General features: G+C 37.1%; 1 protein-coding gene across 2 annotated transcripts in view; it reads right to left on the bottom strand.

Annotated features, from left to right (window-relative positions):
- Nucleotides 1-19,181, bottom strand: part of cop1.L (COP1, E3 ubiquitin ligase L homeolog) — a 93,637-nt gene that overhangs the window by 69,990 nt on the left and 4,466 nt on the right. For both annotated transcript variants that reach the window (XM_018258478.2, XM_018258479.2), the window contains exons 2-6: nucleotides 15,560-15,619; nucleotides 10,380-10,477; nucleotides 8,082-8,146; nucleotides 6,501-6,620; nucleotides 2,275-2,343 (exon numbers count right to left, since the gene is read on the bottom strand). In XM_018258478.2, the coding sequence (XP_018113967.1) occupies nucleotides 2,275-2,343; nucleotides 6,501-6,620; nucleotides 8,082-8,146; nucleotides 10,380-10,477; nucleotides 15,560-15,619 (412 nt within the window). The remainder of the gene's footprint in view (nucleotides 1-2,274; nucleotides 2,344-6,500; nucleotides 6,621-8,081; nucleotides 8,147-10,379; nucleotides 10,478-15,559; nucleotides 15,620-19,181) is intronic.

A 19,181-nucleotide genomic window follows, 5' to 3' on the forward strand; every position in this document is an offset into this window, starting at 1 on the left:
GATGGCTGCGGTGAACTGCAATCCATGAATCTGCACCAAGGAGTAAGTAAAAAGTTCGGGGCATTTCCCTGGGGGGGGGGCAGCTAGGTTGGGGGGGGAGGTCTACAAGGGGTGCAAATACATGGATTGCAGTTCACAGCAGCCATCATCCAGGTCTTCGGTAAACTGAAATAGAGACCAGTGAAGCTGCGCAACTGCGCATGAGCTGAATTGGACGGAAATTGCTGGATCACCGGAAGACCCCAAGATGGCTGCGGTGAACTGCAATCCATGAATCTGCACCGAGGAGTAAGTAAAAAGTTAGGGGCATTTCCTTTTGGGGGCAGCTAGGTCGGGGGGGGGGGGAGGTCTACGTGGGATGGGTGTTTTTTTGGTAAAGGGTTGAATTCTCCTTTACGCTTGCTAGAAAATCAAATCGTGTAAACGTTAAATAAACCCATTCAGATGGTTTTGCTTCCAATAAGGATTAATTATATCTTAGTTTGGATCACGTACAAGGTACTGGTTTTTTTTTTCTATTACAGAGAAAAAGGAAATAATTTTTAAAACTTTGGATTATTTGGATAAAGTGGAGTCTATGGGAGGCAGACTTTAGAGCTTTCTGGATAACAGGTTTTCAAATAACAGATCCCATACCTGTATTCCACATTGGGAGCCAACATTTAGTACAAAATGTATTACCTATATCATTTTAAATACTATCACAGAAGGAAGGATGTATCTTTATTAAGGAGACTATGGGGACTGATGCTAAAAAGCATAGGATGCATTAGTAATCAACATACTAAACATTTATTTTTATTCTTCTTAAATTTTCTACAAAGAAATCATTATAGGCAGTGCATATATCAAACAAATAGTAAGCTTGCATCTCTTTTGTGGCTCTTTGGGGTTGGCAATAAAAAAAAACTATCATGCAAAATACGGATAGACTGATGTTTGAGGAATTAAATCACTGATCATGCAAATTAAATAAAATGGTTTCACATGTATATTTTTAGCACGACTGCTGTGCACAAATCCACTTTTCTTCACATATAAGAGTGGGAAGCAATCATATTGCATGATTTATTCAGGAACAAACTTTAAATTATTGTCTATCTTCACTATTTGCTCTAGGTCCTGTTGAAATGTTGTGAAAGGAACAAACCTTTACAGGAGAAGCAATATTGTAAAACCCACACAAAACAAATAAGAAGAGGGATATTTGGTCTCACCTCAGCTGCTGACTATTTAAATTATAACTTGGAGTTGAATCAGAAAACAATTTTCCTTAAATAGCCCTTACACCTCAAACTCTCGATCATCAATCTACCTTATTCGCATATTCTCAAGCATTTAATAAAGTGTCCCATGGGTGCAGTATATAATTTGTTTACATACTTAATCCTAAACGGTTTTTTGGACGTGTGTAAGCTTTTTTGGCAAGAGTCTCCATCCAGATGTGTCATGATTTCTCAGAATAGATATAATTCTAATAAATAGTATCTTCGGTAACAATGATTAGGTTTATCTTTTGTAAAGCAGTTTGCAACCAAGTGGAGCTAAATAAAAGTACTGTAATATAAAATGATACAAGAAGCAAAAAAGTATACTTTCGCTTGTAGGTTGTCTCAGTGTCTTGCCACTTTGTGTTTCAAAGGCACGCAAGGTATTTTAAAATTTCTGCAATACAGTGTTTTGTGACAAAAAGTCACATGATTTCCCTCCCCACCCTTAATTTGCATATGCAAATTAGGATTCGTTTCGCCGGGCAGAAGGATTCGGCTGAATCTGAATCCTGCTGAAAAAGGCCACATCCTGGCCAAATTCCAAACCAAATCCTGGATTCTGTGCACCCTTAAAATAAATTATGGTGATGAGTGTCCTGTCACTTTAAGTGAGAACTAAATGATCAAAATGTCCCTGCAGACATCTATCTCTCCTGCACTTAAATGGGAAAACATGCTTCTGTGAGCAACTGTTAGCACAAACTACTGCATTCCCAACCAATTTCACCTACTGGCACAAGGGTCTGCAACCGTTTCCATTAAAATGAGACCTCAGCACACAAAAATGAAAAAGAGGTATGTATTATGCTGCAAATATATGGTATTTTGATAGCATTTTTTTAGCTTGTAAAATGCATTAGCTGCATTTAGTACCTGGCTCCATGATCTTTGGTACAAAACAGTGTAGCTACAACTTTTTTGATGTATGTAAGAAACGTGCATGGTGCATGTACAAACAGAACTATATAAATATATACACAATTTATAATGAAAAGCACTTTACCTCTCTTTTATTTCGGCGAGCTACAATGAGAAATTCCATAAGGATCTGCAGCTGAGCAGCATGGGATTCCTAAAGGAGTAAAAAACAAGTATTATTATGGTATGTTGTATAAAATATAATAATGTAATTCATGTAAGCAGTCCTCTGATTAACATTGCACTCAGAAGAAACAAGTCATTGCCTTTTTACTAGAGGAACACAATCAGACAAAAAAAAAAGGGAATGGCACCACTCTTTTTATTATTTTTATGGATAACATATTTCTGGATGACGGACCCCCACAGGTGCATACAGTACAATGTATATAAATAAAGCAAGAAGAGGTTGGCTCACCCATTTTTTGTGACATTAAAACACTTATTATGCGTGTAGAACTACAATAACAAATACTATTTTAAAAGCATCCTTTATTTTTGTTCAGATTTGAGGGTGAGATATTATATTTCATATTTTATTTATGTCCAGTCAGGCATCTTTGTCCTTAGTGTACTTATAAGGAACATTTTTTTGGATCCTCTTACTTGATATATAAGGTGTGTTGAATTTTGATAAAAAAAATCAATGTTCAACAGCCCTCTTAGCTTATAGTAGAATTTCTTCTAGTAGTACTTTCTGAAGGAAGCCTGGAGTAACCCCATTAGAATTGTATTCCTTTCTCTTGCATCCAGTTGGTGAGAGGTTTCAGATGTTTGTTCTTTATTGGTGTGTGGCTGGATATGTGCTGAAAATCTTTATCAAATCATATATAAGTATGCAGGCATCTCTTGCCTTTGATAGTATCTCTTCTGATAAAGAACAGCTGTGGATGCAGCACAGTATATCTATAGGTGAGCCGAGAGGTGAACTCTTTGTTGGGTCCCTCTATAGCAATTTCTGTGCTCTAGCAGCAATTTAAAATATTGTTAAATAGTTGTAGTAACCTGAATCTCCTCCTCCTTTACAGATAAAGGGATCCATTGACTTTCAGGTTTCTCCTACCCATATTTACCTGGTTTTGCACAGCCTCAGCGAATTGTTTTTGTATGCATAGCTCAGTTAAAAAAAATTCTGACTATTAACCAACATGGATTAATAACCATCTCCTCGGCTCTGGAAGTGATCATAATCGTGCTCTCTCGTTTATGTCTTGCAGCTCTTTCTTCAGAGTTTCCATCAATTTCTAAAGCACAATCTTTTGAGGATAATTTGCTCAGGTAATTGTACAGTTGAACCTGCTCTTCTCCTTAAAGGAGCAGTATACCCCCCCCCCCTTTGTTCATAATGAACTCAATGAATAGGGTTTGTGTTGAACAGACTTTTTGCCTATTGTTTTAAAAGCAAAAAAAAATCATTGTTTTTGTTGTTTCTTGAGCTAACCCCCCCCCCACCCCATTAATGGACAACTGCCAACCAAATTATCACAACAATGGTTGAATGGTGGCTGTTGTATACTGGCAATTTAATGATCTACCTCATAAGGATCAAAAATGGAGTATATCTTCAATTTCCCTGTTTAACTCAGGTAATAACAAAAACCATTGATGTATAATAATTAAAGGGCATTTTCACCTTTAAATGAACTTTTAGTATGGATGTAAAAAGTGATATTCTGAGACAATTTGCAATTGGTATTAATTTTTTATTCATTACAGTTATGTAGTTTTTTTATTTGGCAGCTATCCTGTTTGCAATTTCAGTAATCTGGTTGCTAGGATCCAAATTACTCTAGTGACTTGATTGTATAGGAGACTGGAATATGAAAAGGCGAGGGCCTGAATAGAAAGATGAGTAATAAAAAGTATAATAAAACAAAAAGTGTAATAAAAGTATCAATAACAATACATTTGTAGCCTTACAGAGCATTTGTTTTTAAAGGGGGTCAATTACCCCCATTGAAAACTGGGAAGAGTTCAAAGAAGTAGGCAAATAATTAAAAAACAATAAAAAAAAAGAAAAATGAAGACCAACTAAAAAGTTGCTTAGCATCAGCCATTCTATAACAAACTAAAAGTTAACTAAAAGGTGAACCATCCTTTTAAAACAATAGGAATAAAGTTTGTTCACTATTTGTACTATTCATTAAGATAAGGTGGAACAATGGCATTTACTGCCACTTTACCTCCTCCAACTGCTGATCTTTGTAGTCCTAATGTTCTGATGCTAAGAAAGCCATCTTGGATTGAAAGTGTTCAGTTCATTTTCTAAAATGCATTGAAGGAATTACAGTTTGGGAAAGTGGTTGTATGCCATCTTGTTTTTTTCTGTGTCTGATTTAGTTATGTGTGCTTTCCTGGTCTCTGCAGCTATTTAACAGGCTGGTTCTATCCTACCTCATCTCAGATGTGTTCCAGTATGTAAACATGTGTGTCTATTTTCAGCACCATGCTGTGCTTTGATGTGGCAGGGCTGCATGATGTGCAGTAAGACTGAGAACCATCACCCATCAAAATCCTTACTCCCTGATGCAAATCACATGAGTGGAGAAACAGAAATTTACAGAGTGCTCTGTAAAAATTACAGTGTAGTAATAAATTGGCCCCAAAAGCCTTCAGCTAGGTTAGCCACACAGTATAAACCAGTAACTATGAATTCCTACGCAACATATAGGTGAGGCATCATTTGTTTAATAGGCACAGTTATGTTATCTTCTACAGCCAAGTGATTTTGTTTGTGGTACAGAATGCTCTCCTATGGTAGTAAATTAAAAACAATCTGAAACACAAAGGCAATACTTAAATACGACTGGTAGGAGGGAAAGTAGCCAAAAGTACATGCAATAACATGGCTAATAAACCCCTGGACACGGGTTATAACACCACCGCTTTCCCTTGCCAAGTGAGAGAAAGGAGAAAGCTATACTCTTAAGTTTATGTTTATCCCAAATATTTCCCTCCCAGTGAAGGCTGAAATCATTTCGTGCCAGACTCTAATAGACAAACTGTGTAAAGCTCCTTTCAAACCTATTCTGCCGCTAAATTTAATCTGAAGATTATATTATTTTCTCTTTTTCTGCTGTGATATTTGGCCAAATATTTTTATGACCCTCCTGGCAACCGAGCTGAACAATATGTACTGTAGAGGCAGGCTCCGTTACTGGCACGGCATGCAGCCGGGACAGAAAGCCTCTATCAATTCCAAGAGACTTTGTCTTCATTAGAGTAAAAGAAATTGCCAAGGGGGAGGAGTAGAGTAGGCGCTTGCACCTTGTTTAGTAACCAGTCATAAAGCTGGTGAAAAAGAACCTATCAACAACATTTTATCTCTGTAAATAAGAGATCTAAATGCAAAAACCAGGCCAAGCATTAAAGATCATTATAGCAAGTTTTTAATCAAGGGCTATTAAAGTTTTAGATCAGCATGAAGGCAAACCAAATGCTGGTTTATAATTGTAATAGAAATATACTATCAATTCACCAACACTTTCCAGGTGGCTATAAGCCCAAAGGATAAAACGGAAAACGGTTTTGGTACATTGTTTATACAACTGGCCTTGTTACATGACAATCAACAACCGGAAAATACTTTTAATTAGTATGGAACAGATGACTCAGATAAGCCATATGGTAAATCAAGCTATCTCTAGAATGTATTGCGTAAATTTAAGGGTAAAATATTATTTTTTTTAAGAATGGTGTGTAGGCAGTCATCCTGGTTTATTATACAGGACCATGTGCTTCCAGATACAGACAGCACAATGCAAGTTCATTCAGGAGCTTTTGCCTCACCTATCTCCCAACCATGTAGGACGTTCCATCAGTACGCACTATAATCAGTTTTATCAGGAGATGATTGATCGGCCTGTATATTTTAGGAGTTCAAGTGGAGGACATTCATACAAACCAGGGGTGGAACAGGGTGCCCTGAAAGAATATAACATAGGACTTAGGGCTACAGGCAGTGGTATAACTAGATGTTGCTGGGCCCCACAGCAAATTATTTTTCAGGCCCCCAAAATGTCTAGAGGTTGACCTGTTTTAGCAATATTTATTGAAATTGTATTTTAATTATGGCCTCATGGAGGCCCTATACATTCTGGCCCCCCCTGCAGCTGAAGGGTCTGCTTCCTCTGTAGTTACGCCCCTGGCTGCAGGACAGCAATATCAACAATTACTGTGTCCATGTTTGGTGTCAACAATAGAAATGCTGGAAATCTGACATTTAAAATAAGATGTACATATTTTTTCTTTCACTATGCTAGTAAATGGCATTTTCTTTAAGAAGAAAGTTTGTGCTTTCAATTTACTTACAGCCTCCAATTGCCTTTTTTTCTGGACAAGCAGCTGCAGCATTAGATTTACATTGGCCAAATCCAGATTATCTTGGTCTGCCCCTAGTAAATCGTGGAATATCTGCCACCTGTGCCCATTCTGAGAAAGAGGGGAAAATAAATTATTATAAAAGCCTTCTATTAAGAAACAAGATGCATAAACAAGATGTGTTTTTGACATATATTCTGTGTCTAACTAGTAGTTTAGCGCACAGATTACATATAATGTAAGGGTCATTCCACACAAGCAGATTCGGGGGGGGGGGGTTAGTCGCTGCAGCGACAAATCGCCTATTCTCCAGGGAAACAATCTCCCCGAACTGCCTTCCCCCGCCATCTGTTGGCAAAAATGAAAACCGCCTGCGGCAATTTACATGCGGCGCATCGTTTTCCGAAGTCGCCCGAGTTTCCTCGTGAGGCAAATTCGGGCAATGTCTGAATGGACAGTTGTATCAAATCACATTCAACTGATAACTACTGATCTACTCATATTGTAATCTACACAATTTTGTGCAAAGTTGACATTTAGCTCCTTAGCATCCAGTGTGAAAGTCTGATTAATCTAATAAGGAAATTACTGAAAATGATGTGTTTATATTCTGGTTGCTAAGTGAGGGAGGCCTACTGTAGTGGTGTTTTTTGTGCCAGCTCCCTGGACAAGTCATTAAGACTCTCTGTGGTACAGGAAATGGGCAAACACCATATGCAGGTGACAACCAATGCCAGTAGCCTATGCCTTCACTAGATTTTGGCACCTGGTGCTTAAAATAGAAGTATGTTTAAATATTTTCTCTCATTAGCTTTAGGTTGTATAAATTTCTCAAGTGTAACCATCAACAGCAACCAATCAGGTCTTTGCTTTAATTTTCTGATTCGAATTAGAATGTCCAAAACTAATTGCTGATAAACTGCAACTTCACTTAGGAAATTTAGCACCTATGTACATAATGTAGCCCCAGTATGCTGGCAATGGGCCTGTTACAAAATAAACTGTAAAATCAGAATGATAATAGAGAAAGGAATGCATGCATTGTTGCCTTATAATTTATTCAGAGACATATTCTGGATGTATTCGGACACTGCTGAGTGGCCAATGTGAGTGGATGCTTGGCTCATGCTTCTTTTAACTTCCTGGCAAGATTTAAAGCATTCCATTATGGTTCTCTACTCTTTTTTTATATATGTGAGGAATTTGGCTACTCTCTATTTTACTGGCATTAGATACAAAAAGAAAACGGGCTTGTGTGTGTTTTCTTGGCTTGTGATTTTTGGTTAAAGTCCAATACTTGCTGCTGCATTTCCTAGATTATAGATTTAAAAAAGCAGTTATGTTTTAAATGTACTTTTGCTTTGTAAAAGAAAAAAAATAAAGGACAATTCTACCTAAAATAATAGAAAAAATACATTTTGCATAATAAAAGAAAATGTAGATCTTTCCAGTATACATTAGTGTGAGATACATTTATATAATCACTTGGGTGCCTAACTTTTGGCACCCCCAATTAAATATGCTTTTCCTTCTCCTTTAACCAAGCCTGTGATTTTTGTATACAGCTCTCACCGATGGATCCAGCTTCAGACGCTTATCATCAAATCTTTGCTTCTGTTTGAGGATTAACTCATTTACTGAAAGGAAAAAATACAATCAGAAAGCAATTTAATGAATTATAAGAACATACAGTATCACTGAACACAAATAGAGAAGTTTTAAAGGCTCATGACACATAGGGACATGTGAGGAAGCTTTAGGATTTTTTGCAATTCTGTGGTGGAGGGGGGACAAGAAACTGGAGAAACTGTAGAACTGGTAAAGAGCAGCTGCAGAGAACCGTAACTTTTTAAAACTTAGATCAATTAGAATTTTTTTTAAAAGCACTTGATGTTCAAATTCAGACATGTTTAAAGATGGACATCCCATATTTAGCAGACTGTGACACATAGTTAGACAAACTGGCAAATACCCTTGAAACATTCGGAAACTACTCCGGCCTAAAGGTAAACCTCTCCAAATACAGCCTATTTCCAGTGGATACTCAAGCGGACACCCTCATCTCCAATAGGCATGCACTGGCCGTAGTATCAGAATTCAAATATCTGGGAGTGGTGATATCATTAGAGACCTCATCCTACTAGGGATGGTAGAAGCCAAGTTCAAACAATGGGCAAGCATACCCCTTAACCCACAGGGTCGAATCAGCCTGATCAAGATGACCATATTATCAAATCCTTTACATGCTCACCCATAACCATCCACTTAACCTTTTTTCGGAAACTGGACAAACTAATGGGGCCTTTTATCTGGGGCTCAGGCAGACCTAGATGAAGATTTGACATCCTGAAGAGATCTGCAGCCTACGGTGGGGCGGCCCTACCAGACTTTGAACTCTATACCCTGGCCATGCGGCTGGCACACATAAAACCCTGGATCATCACTGGCCCATCAACCACCATTCTAGTGGCAACACGTGAACCCGAGACACCGATCCTGCAAACGCTACAGAGATCACTGACAAGCAGAGCCACTAGACCAGAACACCATAATCCACTTGGGACGGAAAACATGGCTGTGCTCCCAAAAAAATTTGCACATTCCAGGCAAAACATCCATACACCCACATTTGGGAAAACCTGCCACTCCGAGAGTTCATACACATTAAAGCAACAACACCATGGTCTAGCAAGGGCATAAAACTAGTAAGAGACATATTCAAAGACAACGTCCTCAAACCATTTGAAACACTCAAACAAGAGTTTGAGATCACATAAAGCGTACTACACGCCAACGCATCTACAGAGAATGAACCCCCAACATTCCCCCACCTGTACCAGATGCAAAGCAGCTCCAGGCTCCTTTATATACACATGATGTGAGAATGCACCAGCCTGCACCACTACTGACAAGAAGTCTTCAGAACAATCTCAGAGGCGGCAGCAATACACCTACAACCCTCTCCAGAACTGGCCATACTAAGCACATGCAAAGTCTCGCAATATAACAAATGCCAACTTATAAACATACGTCAGTGCCTGTTCCAAGCCCGTAGATGCATAACCATGCTTTGGAAAAAGGCAGACCCCCAAGCCACCAATTCTGGCTGGAACAAAAGAAAATATATAATCAACCAAATGCAATCCCTGAACACGAAGAGATCAACTTCAGAAATGTTTGAGGCAGTTTGGGGCAACTGGCCTTCCCCCTAAGGTTACCAGGCACAAACTGGCCCCAAACTTATGAAGGCCCCCATAATGCCACCATGCAACGAAACAAGAAGCATAATCCCGTATTTAGTTGGTTGAAACTTTATTTAATGTATTGTTCACAACATTTTGCAGCTTGACATGCATTAAGTCTTGACCTCTTTATGTGTGAAGGATATAGTAAAGAATGATCGTGAATGCATATGTATGTCATGATTAGACACACAATAAAGATTATGATGTTGAAAAAAAAAGATAAACATCCCCTTTAATTCCATTGGTTTCTTTTACTATTCCTGAATAAGTGTGTTAATCAACAGGAATAAGCAATGTGAAGCTGAGTGATCAATTTATACCCGGATTTTACAAAGGATTATGTTTACCACTTGCTAAAAAAGGTTTGAGCACAAATAAATGCATTCACGAATTGATTCCATTATATTCTGCCTGTTTTACTCAGTTGCACTTTCTTGCATTTGATGAGCGTTCAGCTAGCAATAGAACAAATGGTTGTGTTTGGCAATACATGTTTTTTCTCCCGCACTAAGCATGCGTTTAAAAGAAAAAAATTGTGCGTGCAAGAGCCTTAAAAAGCCTTCCCTAGCAGGGGAAGACATTTATGAAAATTACAATGAATTAAGAGCACACACACCACACTCACCTAAAAAGTTAGGATAGAGATGATCTATATTGTCTACCACATAGTTACACTTTGGACAGCGGTTATTGTCCTCCAGGCTTTGATGGATACACTTATAGCTGTGTAAAAGAAAACATTTGTTTTAAAAAAAATATTGAGGAGAAAAGATATTACGAATGATATAATGAAAATAAGTTATCTGAAGGTGATGTGCCTGAAAAGCAACGAGATAATTACTCCATTTGATCTGAACACCGTTATATCACTAAAAAAAAAATACCAACAATCACTAGCACATATAGTCTGCTGCCTATCAGACCTTTTTAACCACTCACTTTGTACAAGACCATTACTTCTGATAATTACCACTACACAATTACACAGTACCCTGAAACAGGTGCATATAGGGTCATATACCCTGGTGCTGTGCAGTCCAGATTTTGTGTGGTATTCTGTAAAGCAAACATTGTACAGGAATCATAACATTAAATGCTGTTCTATTATATTATATTAATATATTAATTTCATAGGTGCTAAGAAATCCTAATGTACTGTTAGAGAAAAACACCCTAGTTGGCAGACACACATTATGTTTCAGGTAACTTCAGGGCTGCACAATTTAAACCATCAAAATGTTTGGGCTGCCTCTATTACTAGTTGAACAGTATTTGATGGAACACCCCCAGAAAATATTACATTTGGTATGTCTCAAAATGATTGCTGGGTACAAGACCTATTGCTTCTATGCAGACGCTGCCATAATTAAATTACATCTGATTGGAAGGAGGTGGTGCAGGTACAGAATTGCCATACAGAGTAGCCTTTAGTTGTTAATTTAATAATTAATCATCAGTTCTAAAGTGGCACATTCATTCCTTATGCATGGAGTATTATCTACTTATGTATTATGGCTGCACTGATTATAAAGTCTGTGTTGAGTGAACTGGTTTTTGCATTATCTCCCTTTTCGTTTAACAATGAAAGTTGTTTGGAAGGGTAGAGAAGAATAAGCAAAAACAAATGAGAGGCCTTCAGAGCATATTGGCAAAGTAACTTATTGGCAGGAAGGTTAAAACTACATTGCTCCACAACACAAGGAGGCCCCTTCAGCAACAAAGGGCTTAAAATGATCCCCCTCTGTATTATAATAGAAGATGGATTTATTCCAGGGTTATTCAACGTCAGGGAGGCAGCTGCGATTAGTTTTAAAAGGGGTTTTGGGGGGGGGGGGTCTGACACCTGGATGCGATTTGAAAACATTTGCTTTATTTTTTCCTTAATAAAAACAGCCACGAGGATCGATTGTGATGGTTAGCACAGAAGCTTTATTTCTGCAAGGGCATCTCACTTTAAAGCTGCAAAACTGCAATGGCACAAATGCAGCAAATAAGTAAAATTATTACCCAATGCTTTCAAATATATGCAGCAGTGATTTGAAATACATTACGTACATTATGCGCATCATGTTTTTTACAGAATTCTGAAGACAGCCTTTAATCTGGATTTGTAATCAGTCTGACTTTGCTGGATGCCATGAAAAATGGAGTGGAATCAGAATACCGTAGCTGTCAGATTTAACTGGATTAGATTGAAGTTATTAATTGTGCTTTTTTCACTTGTGCTGGGTCAAATTTACCCAAGAAAAGATCCTGGATTTGGTTCACTGAAGAGTTTTTATAACCTGTACAATTCTTCCAGCTTATTAAAATGAAGTGTCTGCCATTCTTAGGAGAAGCTAAGCAATAAAAATTTCAGAAATGCTGGTTAAAAACCATTTAGTGCTAACAATAAGAATGCCTTTGTTCAACATTTAGGGGGAAACATTCCTCTTATAAAAAGATTGTTAATGGATTTCAAACCTTGCAAATAAATGAGTTATAGAAGCCTATAAACCAGGTTCAGTCTTGGCTGCATATTTAATTTGGGCCTTAACGGTTTTCATACTTTTTTGTGATGTCACACGCATGTGCATAATGAGCAAGCAGGGAGACCCAGTTATTATATGCATATGTGTAACCAAACTTGGATGTCCACTTCAAAAATAGTACTGTTTCCTCCAACCAGAATGCAGGCTGTTAAAGCAAACACCTTCAATTGGAGAAACAATCTTCATATGATATGTGGCCTAAAAGGCTACAAACGCATGGGCATTTTTGAATGTTTTTGCTTGCTAATGATATGTATACATAGCTTCAAACATGCTTCAACCAAAGGGAATCAAAAAGAAATTCATGTTATCAATATTCTTCATGATGAGCAGTACTTCTAGCTTACAGGGGAATGATTGCGAAAATGAAAATTTATCATAAGATTCAGCATTCTGAACTTTATCTTCACTATTCCTCTCTCAGTATCTGTTTATCTTCATTCTCTCTTCATGCAGCATTGGGAGTCAGATTTTCATTGACAGTTAGATCCAATATATCTTATAGGGGGGCTCCTTTTGCCTAGAAGATGTATTAGAGCTCACTCACTATTAAAATCACCAGACATCATGTCTTCTACAAGCAGGATTTTGGCAAAAGGCAGTTATTTTGTTAGATTTTATTTTTACTGGAATCAGTTATTTGAGTGAGCTCTAATTTATCTGCTAGGAAAGGAAGCCCCCCCCCATAAGATATATTGGATCAATGACTCCCATCTGACACAAGAAGACAGAATGAAGAGATACAGATGCTGAGAGAGGGATAGTGAAGATAAACTTGATTATTTCAGAAACCATGCAGAATATTTAATTTGGTTGTATCTAGAAAGTTTCTTATTCCAGTATGATGAAACTTATATTAAATTCTCATTTTCGTGATAGTACCCCTTTAAGCTACACCGACTTTGTTGTTGAGGAGGCTAGCCCAATGGCATACACGGGTCCAAGTTCTGAAATTCTTACCAAGACCCACAACTTGCATTTTTACACAATACAAAATGCAACTGCCTTATTCAGAACAATACCTTCTCCCACCTGGCCACTATGGAATTGGAAGTCCTGTTGCACCAAATAGAAAGTGACATCATCAGAAGTCGGGGTAAGAAAGCGTTAAAAAATGTAATAAAAGTGTAAAAAGGTGCTTGCCACAAACCTACAGCAGGTACATGACCTGATGCAGGATTTTATGCAATGGCTGTCATAAGGAAGTTTAAATACAGCAAACAGACTGTTTTTTTCAATACCGGACATCTACTGTGATCTATGAATTAAAGTAGTCCAGTGTAAGGATACCAAGACCATAATTGCACACTTAAAATGTGAAACTGTAAAGTTTATGTCATTTTTATATCTGTTGATCGGAGTTCAAGTAAGGACAGAGAACATTTATATGAAAGGCAGCAAAGTATCCATGAGAAAATATGAACAAAAAAAGGAATTCTGTATTTTCCAATTAACATAACCAAGGAGGCAAGCAGTGAGAGTATTGAAACATAAAAAGAAAAAAAAATGCATTGTCCAAACAAAATGTAATTATTTTTTGGCTCAAACTAGGCCAAATAGTTTGTAATGACATCAGTTATTGACTTATGCAGATTATTCTAGAAATAAAGCCAAAAGAAACAGAAAAGAAAAACAATGGTTAAAACGGGAAAACATACATTTTTAAAGCAGCTGCAAAATATAAAGAAGCAATGGTCTCTAGTGAACTGTAACTCTCATGGATTTCAAGGTTCATACTAACCAATAACCAGTACAGTCAAGGAAATACTTAGGTAATGTATTTGACAGCATGAGATTTGTAACAAATTGTTTAGAATGTAAAGGGTAACTAAACACTGAACAGATTTTTTTTGGTATAAAATGCAACTAGTTATAGCTAAAGTATGGACAATAAATTCAACCAGCTCCTATCTACATGGGATGTACTAGCAGAAAATGGACTCAAAAGAGTGAGGATCTCTGCTCAGCTTACATTTTAACACACTTAACAAGGGTAGATTCAATTGCAAATAATACTAAGCAGGCTTGCTAAAAAAAAATGTAGGCATCATAAATTGTTTTTTGCAAAGTACCGTACAGTAGTATTAGAGAAGGAAGCCTCTGTAAAATTGAAATACAAGGTCTCATTTATAAACACTGGAAAAATGTGCACCTAACCCATAACAGCCGATCAGGCAGGGGCAGGTTGAACACTGAAAGCAATAATCTGATTGGTTGTCCTGGGTTACCACCCATGTGCAAATTTGCGAAGTGTTTATAAATATCCACCACTGTCTTCCTTCCTTTCCATTTTACACCTGCATTAAGGTATGGTACTCTGTATAATGGAATAAAAATGGATCAATCTTTGAGGGTGGGCGTAATCACAGGCAAACACTATTTATGATGCTGTGTAAAAAGTGGAGTGACACATTACTGGTGATGTTGCCCAGATCAATCAATCAGCAATTAGACATCAACAGTTAGAAAACAAAAGCAAAGATCTGAGGGTATAAGATTGTTGGATTTTTACCAAATAACAGCCTTCAGAATTCATAAAAGTAAGCTTTTTCAGCTATTGCAGACAGCATATGTAAACACTTAGCTTGACTTCTGGGGTAGGTTTTCCACAGTATAGCCCAGCAGCAATTAGTCCCCAGTGACCAACTAACTGGAGACAATTTTAGGGTAGCCTTCCTGTACCGCACAATTACAACTGTTGAGGTACTTTAAAAAAAAAATCTGTCAGGTAGTGCCTGAAGACTAAGCCAGAAACAAGCTACAGTAAGGACATCTTAGTTAAACGTTTAGTGAACTGAGATCACATGAATGCAAACAACCAGCTGCAAAGCATTTAGTACTACAACATAGAAATGACATTATAAATTATGTTTGATGGAAACCAAGGTCATATTTTAGTTTGATGTAGACAGTAGCATTCTAAAGGTGGCCCTACACGGGCAGAATTTATTGTGTGAAAATATATATATATATATATATATATTTTAGGACAATCCAATAAAATAGTCTACTTATTGTTGGGGTGCAGACAGATGTAAAAATTTCCAATGTAAATGATGAAATTCATAAGTGTCTGGGACTAGTGAAGGGCAAATCTGAGTTGTTTCGACAAAAAAACCCCGAAATGCATTTAAGTCTATGGGGGAACAAATTATTCACCCATTGTAGTCTATGGGTGCCATTTCCGCAGTGAAACTTGGCTAAAAATTTTCACTAGATGGGACAATCAGATTTACCTCTGTTATACCAAAAGAGAAAGCAAACAGTAACTTACCAGAAACTGTGTCCACATTTAGTCATGTATGCTTCCTCAATCATTTCAAAGCATATTGGGCTGAAATGCACAGAAAATAAAAAGATTGTCACAAATCATAAAACAGAAAAATCCGTATAACTATAATGTTAATAATCATCACATTGTCACTTCAAATTTCCCCATTGAACTGCATTGCTAAGAAACACAGGTTATATAATATGGATGCAACAAATCCATAATTTTAGGATCTGGCTAAATGCTGACTCCTTCATGAAAGATTAATACTGAGGCGAATCGTAAACGAATATGCATACTCAAATGAAAAAAAAAAAATTGGAAAAAATGAAACTTCTGCATTCAGTTGTCCAAAGCTTTAGCATCAGGTGACTTTAAGGGTTTAAGGATTTGGTTCAGCTTCACACTGCAACAATTGATTGATTTGACAAAATCCCAAATCTAAATCTTGCATTTGCATTATCATTTTTACTATTAAAGGAACATTTTAAGCAGAAATCAACAATCAACTGTTTTGCTTTAGAAATACAATCTTGTGACAAAAGTTATTTTTTTTTTATTATTATTCTTTGCTGCTACAATCCCCTTCTATGAGTTTTAAAGTGTGTGAGCCCTTACCTTCAAAAGTGCTAGGGTAAGGCTCTGAAGTAACATAGCACACGGTTCCATTATAACAGGAATTTTGGATTTCATGGGGGGGTACCAAATTTTCCTAGCCAACAGTATATATGTACAACATTCCTAACCAGGGTGCAGGATACCTTTTGTGAGCTATCTGGATAATGGGTTTCCACAGATTTAGTTGCACATTAGACAATTCCAAATATCATTCTGAAAGAATATACTAATCATTTGAAGAAACCTCTTGAATAAAAACTTGCATAATCTGGCAAAACTGCCATTTGTTGTTTGTGAGGATTCTTTCTTCTAAGGATGAAACTGCAAAGCTGAACACCAATGAATGTGATTAATGGGAAATGCACGTTATAATGTGAAGTGAGAAAAAGTAAAGAGACGGAAACAAAATAATGGGTAGCCTATGAAATGAGCCAAGTTAAGAGTATGATGAGACCTAAGTTAATACAGAACACACATTCTATATTGGCTTAAGAGATATGATATTTTACAAGAGAAAACACATATGGCTAGTGGTTAAAGCAGATTGCGCAACTGAATTTAGTGTTTTAAACATCAGTTCCCAAAAGGAAACTTTTACAACAGTAATAATTATATGAATACTGGAGCTATAACAATAAACCCAAAGACTTGAATACTTTGGAGGAAGTCAACTGCATCAAAATAGATAACTATTTAACCCTTCTTCTTTTAACAAGTCTGAGTAACATTTGAATATATTTTATAGGGCGGCCCACGTGCGGGAAGCTGCCCTCCAAATTATTTTATTTTAATGGCCTACTGTCTGCTTGTAGGTTCCACAGATTTATTAACATTGCGATATAATTTTAATTCTATTTGGCCCAAGCTGCTTCAGTACAATCGGGGGAAAGTTGGAAACGCTTCATCGGAAACGTTAATACAACAGGGTACAGAGCGCATAGCTGCATTGGGGTGTGAAGAAGCTGTATTATGAAATGTGCATTGGGGTTGTGGCCATGGGAATTAAGGTGAGGACTTTTCCAACAACACTAAGGGGCAGATTCATTAAGGGTCGAATTTCGAAGTTAAAAATACTTCGAAATTCGACCCTCGAATTGAAATCCTTCGACTTCGAATATCGAAGTCGAAGGATTTAGCGCTAATCCTGCGATCGATCGATCGAAGGATTTTTCGTTCGATCGAACGATTAAATCCTTCGAATCGAACGATTTTAATCCAACGATCGAAGGAAAATCCTTCGATCAAAAAAAGGTTAGCAAACCTATGGGGACCTTCCCCATATGGCTAACATTGACTTCGGTAGGTTTTATCTGCCGAAGTAGGGGGTCGAAGTTTTTTTTAAAGGGAAAGTACTTCGACTATCGAATGGTCGAATAGTCGAACGATTTTTACTTCGATTCGTTCGATTTCGTTCGAATTCGAACGAATTTAACCAATTCGATGGTCGAAGTACCCAAAAAATACTTCGAAATTCGAATTTTTTTCATTCGAATCCTTCACTCGAAGTTAGTGAATCTGCCCCTAAGCCTTGGGTCTTTCATTGGTTATGGATATAAATTATAAAATGCTTTGTGCTCCTTGAGGTTTTTGTATAATGCTCAATATGATATAGAATTGTTATTATCAGTCTTTGGATTTCTAATGTGAGGGATTTTTTTTTTTAATTGCCCACAGACAGTACACTAAGTTTACTTAGTGTGATTGTAATGCACATCACCATAGATTTGTCCAAAATGTATTTATTTTAAATCATTTGCCAAATAAAGTGTGTCTTTTAATACTTTATGAGACTCCTGAGTCTTTATGAGACAGTGAGACTCCTCTATGGGTTTTTTCCCATTTCTTTAAAGGGTTTCTTCTCTTGCATACAAGAATTAATTTTCCCCGTGAACAACAAAAGGACTTGTGTAACAATGTGCTCTGAACTGACAAAGCAGTGCCAAAGGACATGGTTGGTAGAAACCAGACCGCATTTCACCAGAACCACCTGTTAACTACTACAAAGCATGGCGGTGGAAATGGAACGGCTTGGTGCTGCTTTGATGCATCAAGGGCCTCAGCAGCTCACCATCGTAGAAACCTTTATGAATTCTACATGGTTATCTTAAGAATTTTTTTTTTTATTCACATGCCAAACATCGAGACTCAAAAAGCATTTTTATTTAGTATCATCAATAGACATTAACCACCATCCCAATGAGCCATTATCCAAAGACAACTCCCTTTACCACCACCTGCCTCCCTCAAAAGAGTAAGCATATAATGTATGAATATTTATTAAACAGTACTTTTACAGAGTTTAAATACAAAAATGCATCCAAATCTATTAATGAGATATAGAATTTTACTAAATTTCAGCACATTCAAACTTCTACTTCTTTAGTCAGAAGGGATTGATGTATGCTTCATTTCCATTAGACAAGATATAGTTGGATAAACTTAGTTTTGTCTGAGTGGGACAGACATGTTTATCCAATAAACCCTTGTGTTCTTCAGCCCAACATTTCATTTATTGCTTAAGGACACATATGAAGAGGCTTAGTTAGCAAATACTTTGCCTACCACAGTAAAACTTTAATAACTTTTTGGGGCAGGGGATAAACTTCCTAAAAGCTTCCTAAGAATGCTGACTTTACTTATACTTGTATTACAGCCTAATAGAGGATAGTATCGCTTCATCATCCAGCAGTGCATTAATCTCATTATCCAGTACAATATGGAGGGGGGGGTCACAAAACTGTACAAATTATTCCCTTAATACAAAGGGCATATTCTTTACCTGTATAAATTGTGAACGGACTATAGAATAATTGGCAAATGATATCAAACATGGCACTACATTTCTGGTGCAAAGTAGGTTCGCTGATTTATCAGCCAAACTCTGGCAGCCTAGGATCGGTGCAATCTTCATACCACTATGAAGCATTTATATATCATATAGTGACCGGAATATTAATAACATCATCCACAGTGTATTTGTGGACACAAAACAGTTTAATGAATACAA

This window comes from Xenopus laevis, chromosome 4L (assembly GCF_017654675.1).
Source record: "Xenopus laevis strain J_2021 chromosome 4L, Xenopus_laevis_v10.1, whole genome shotgun sequence".
Taxonomy (NCBI): Eukaryota; Metazoa; Chordata; class Amphibia; order Anura; family Pipidae; genus Xenopus; species Xenopus laevis.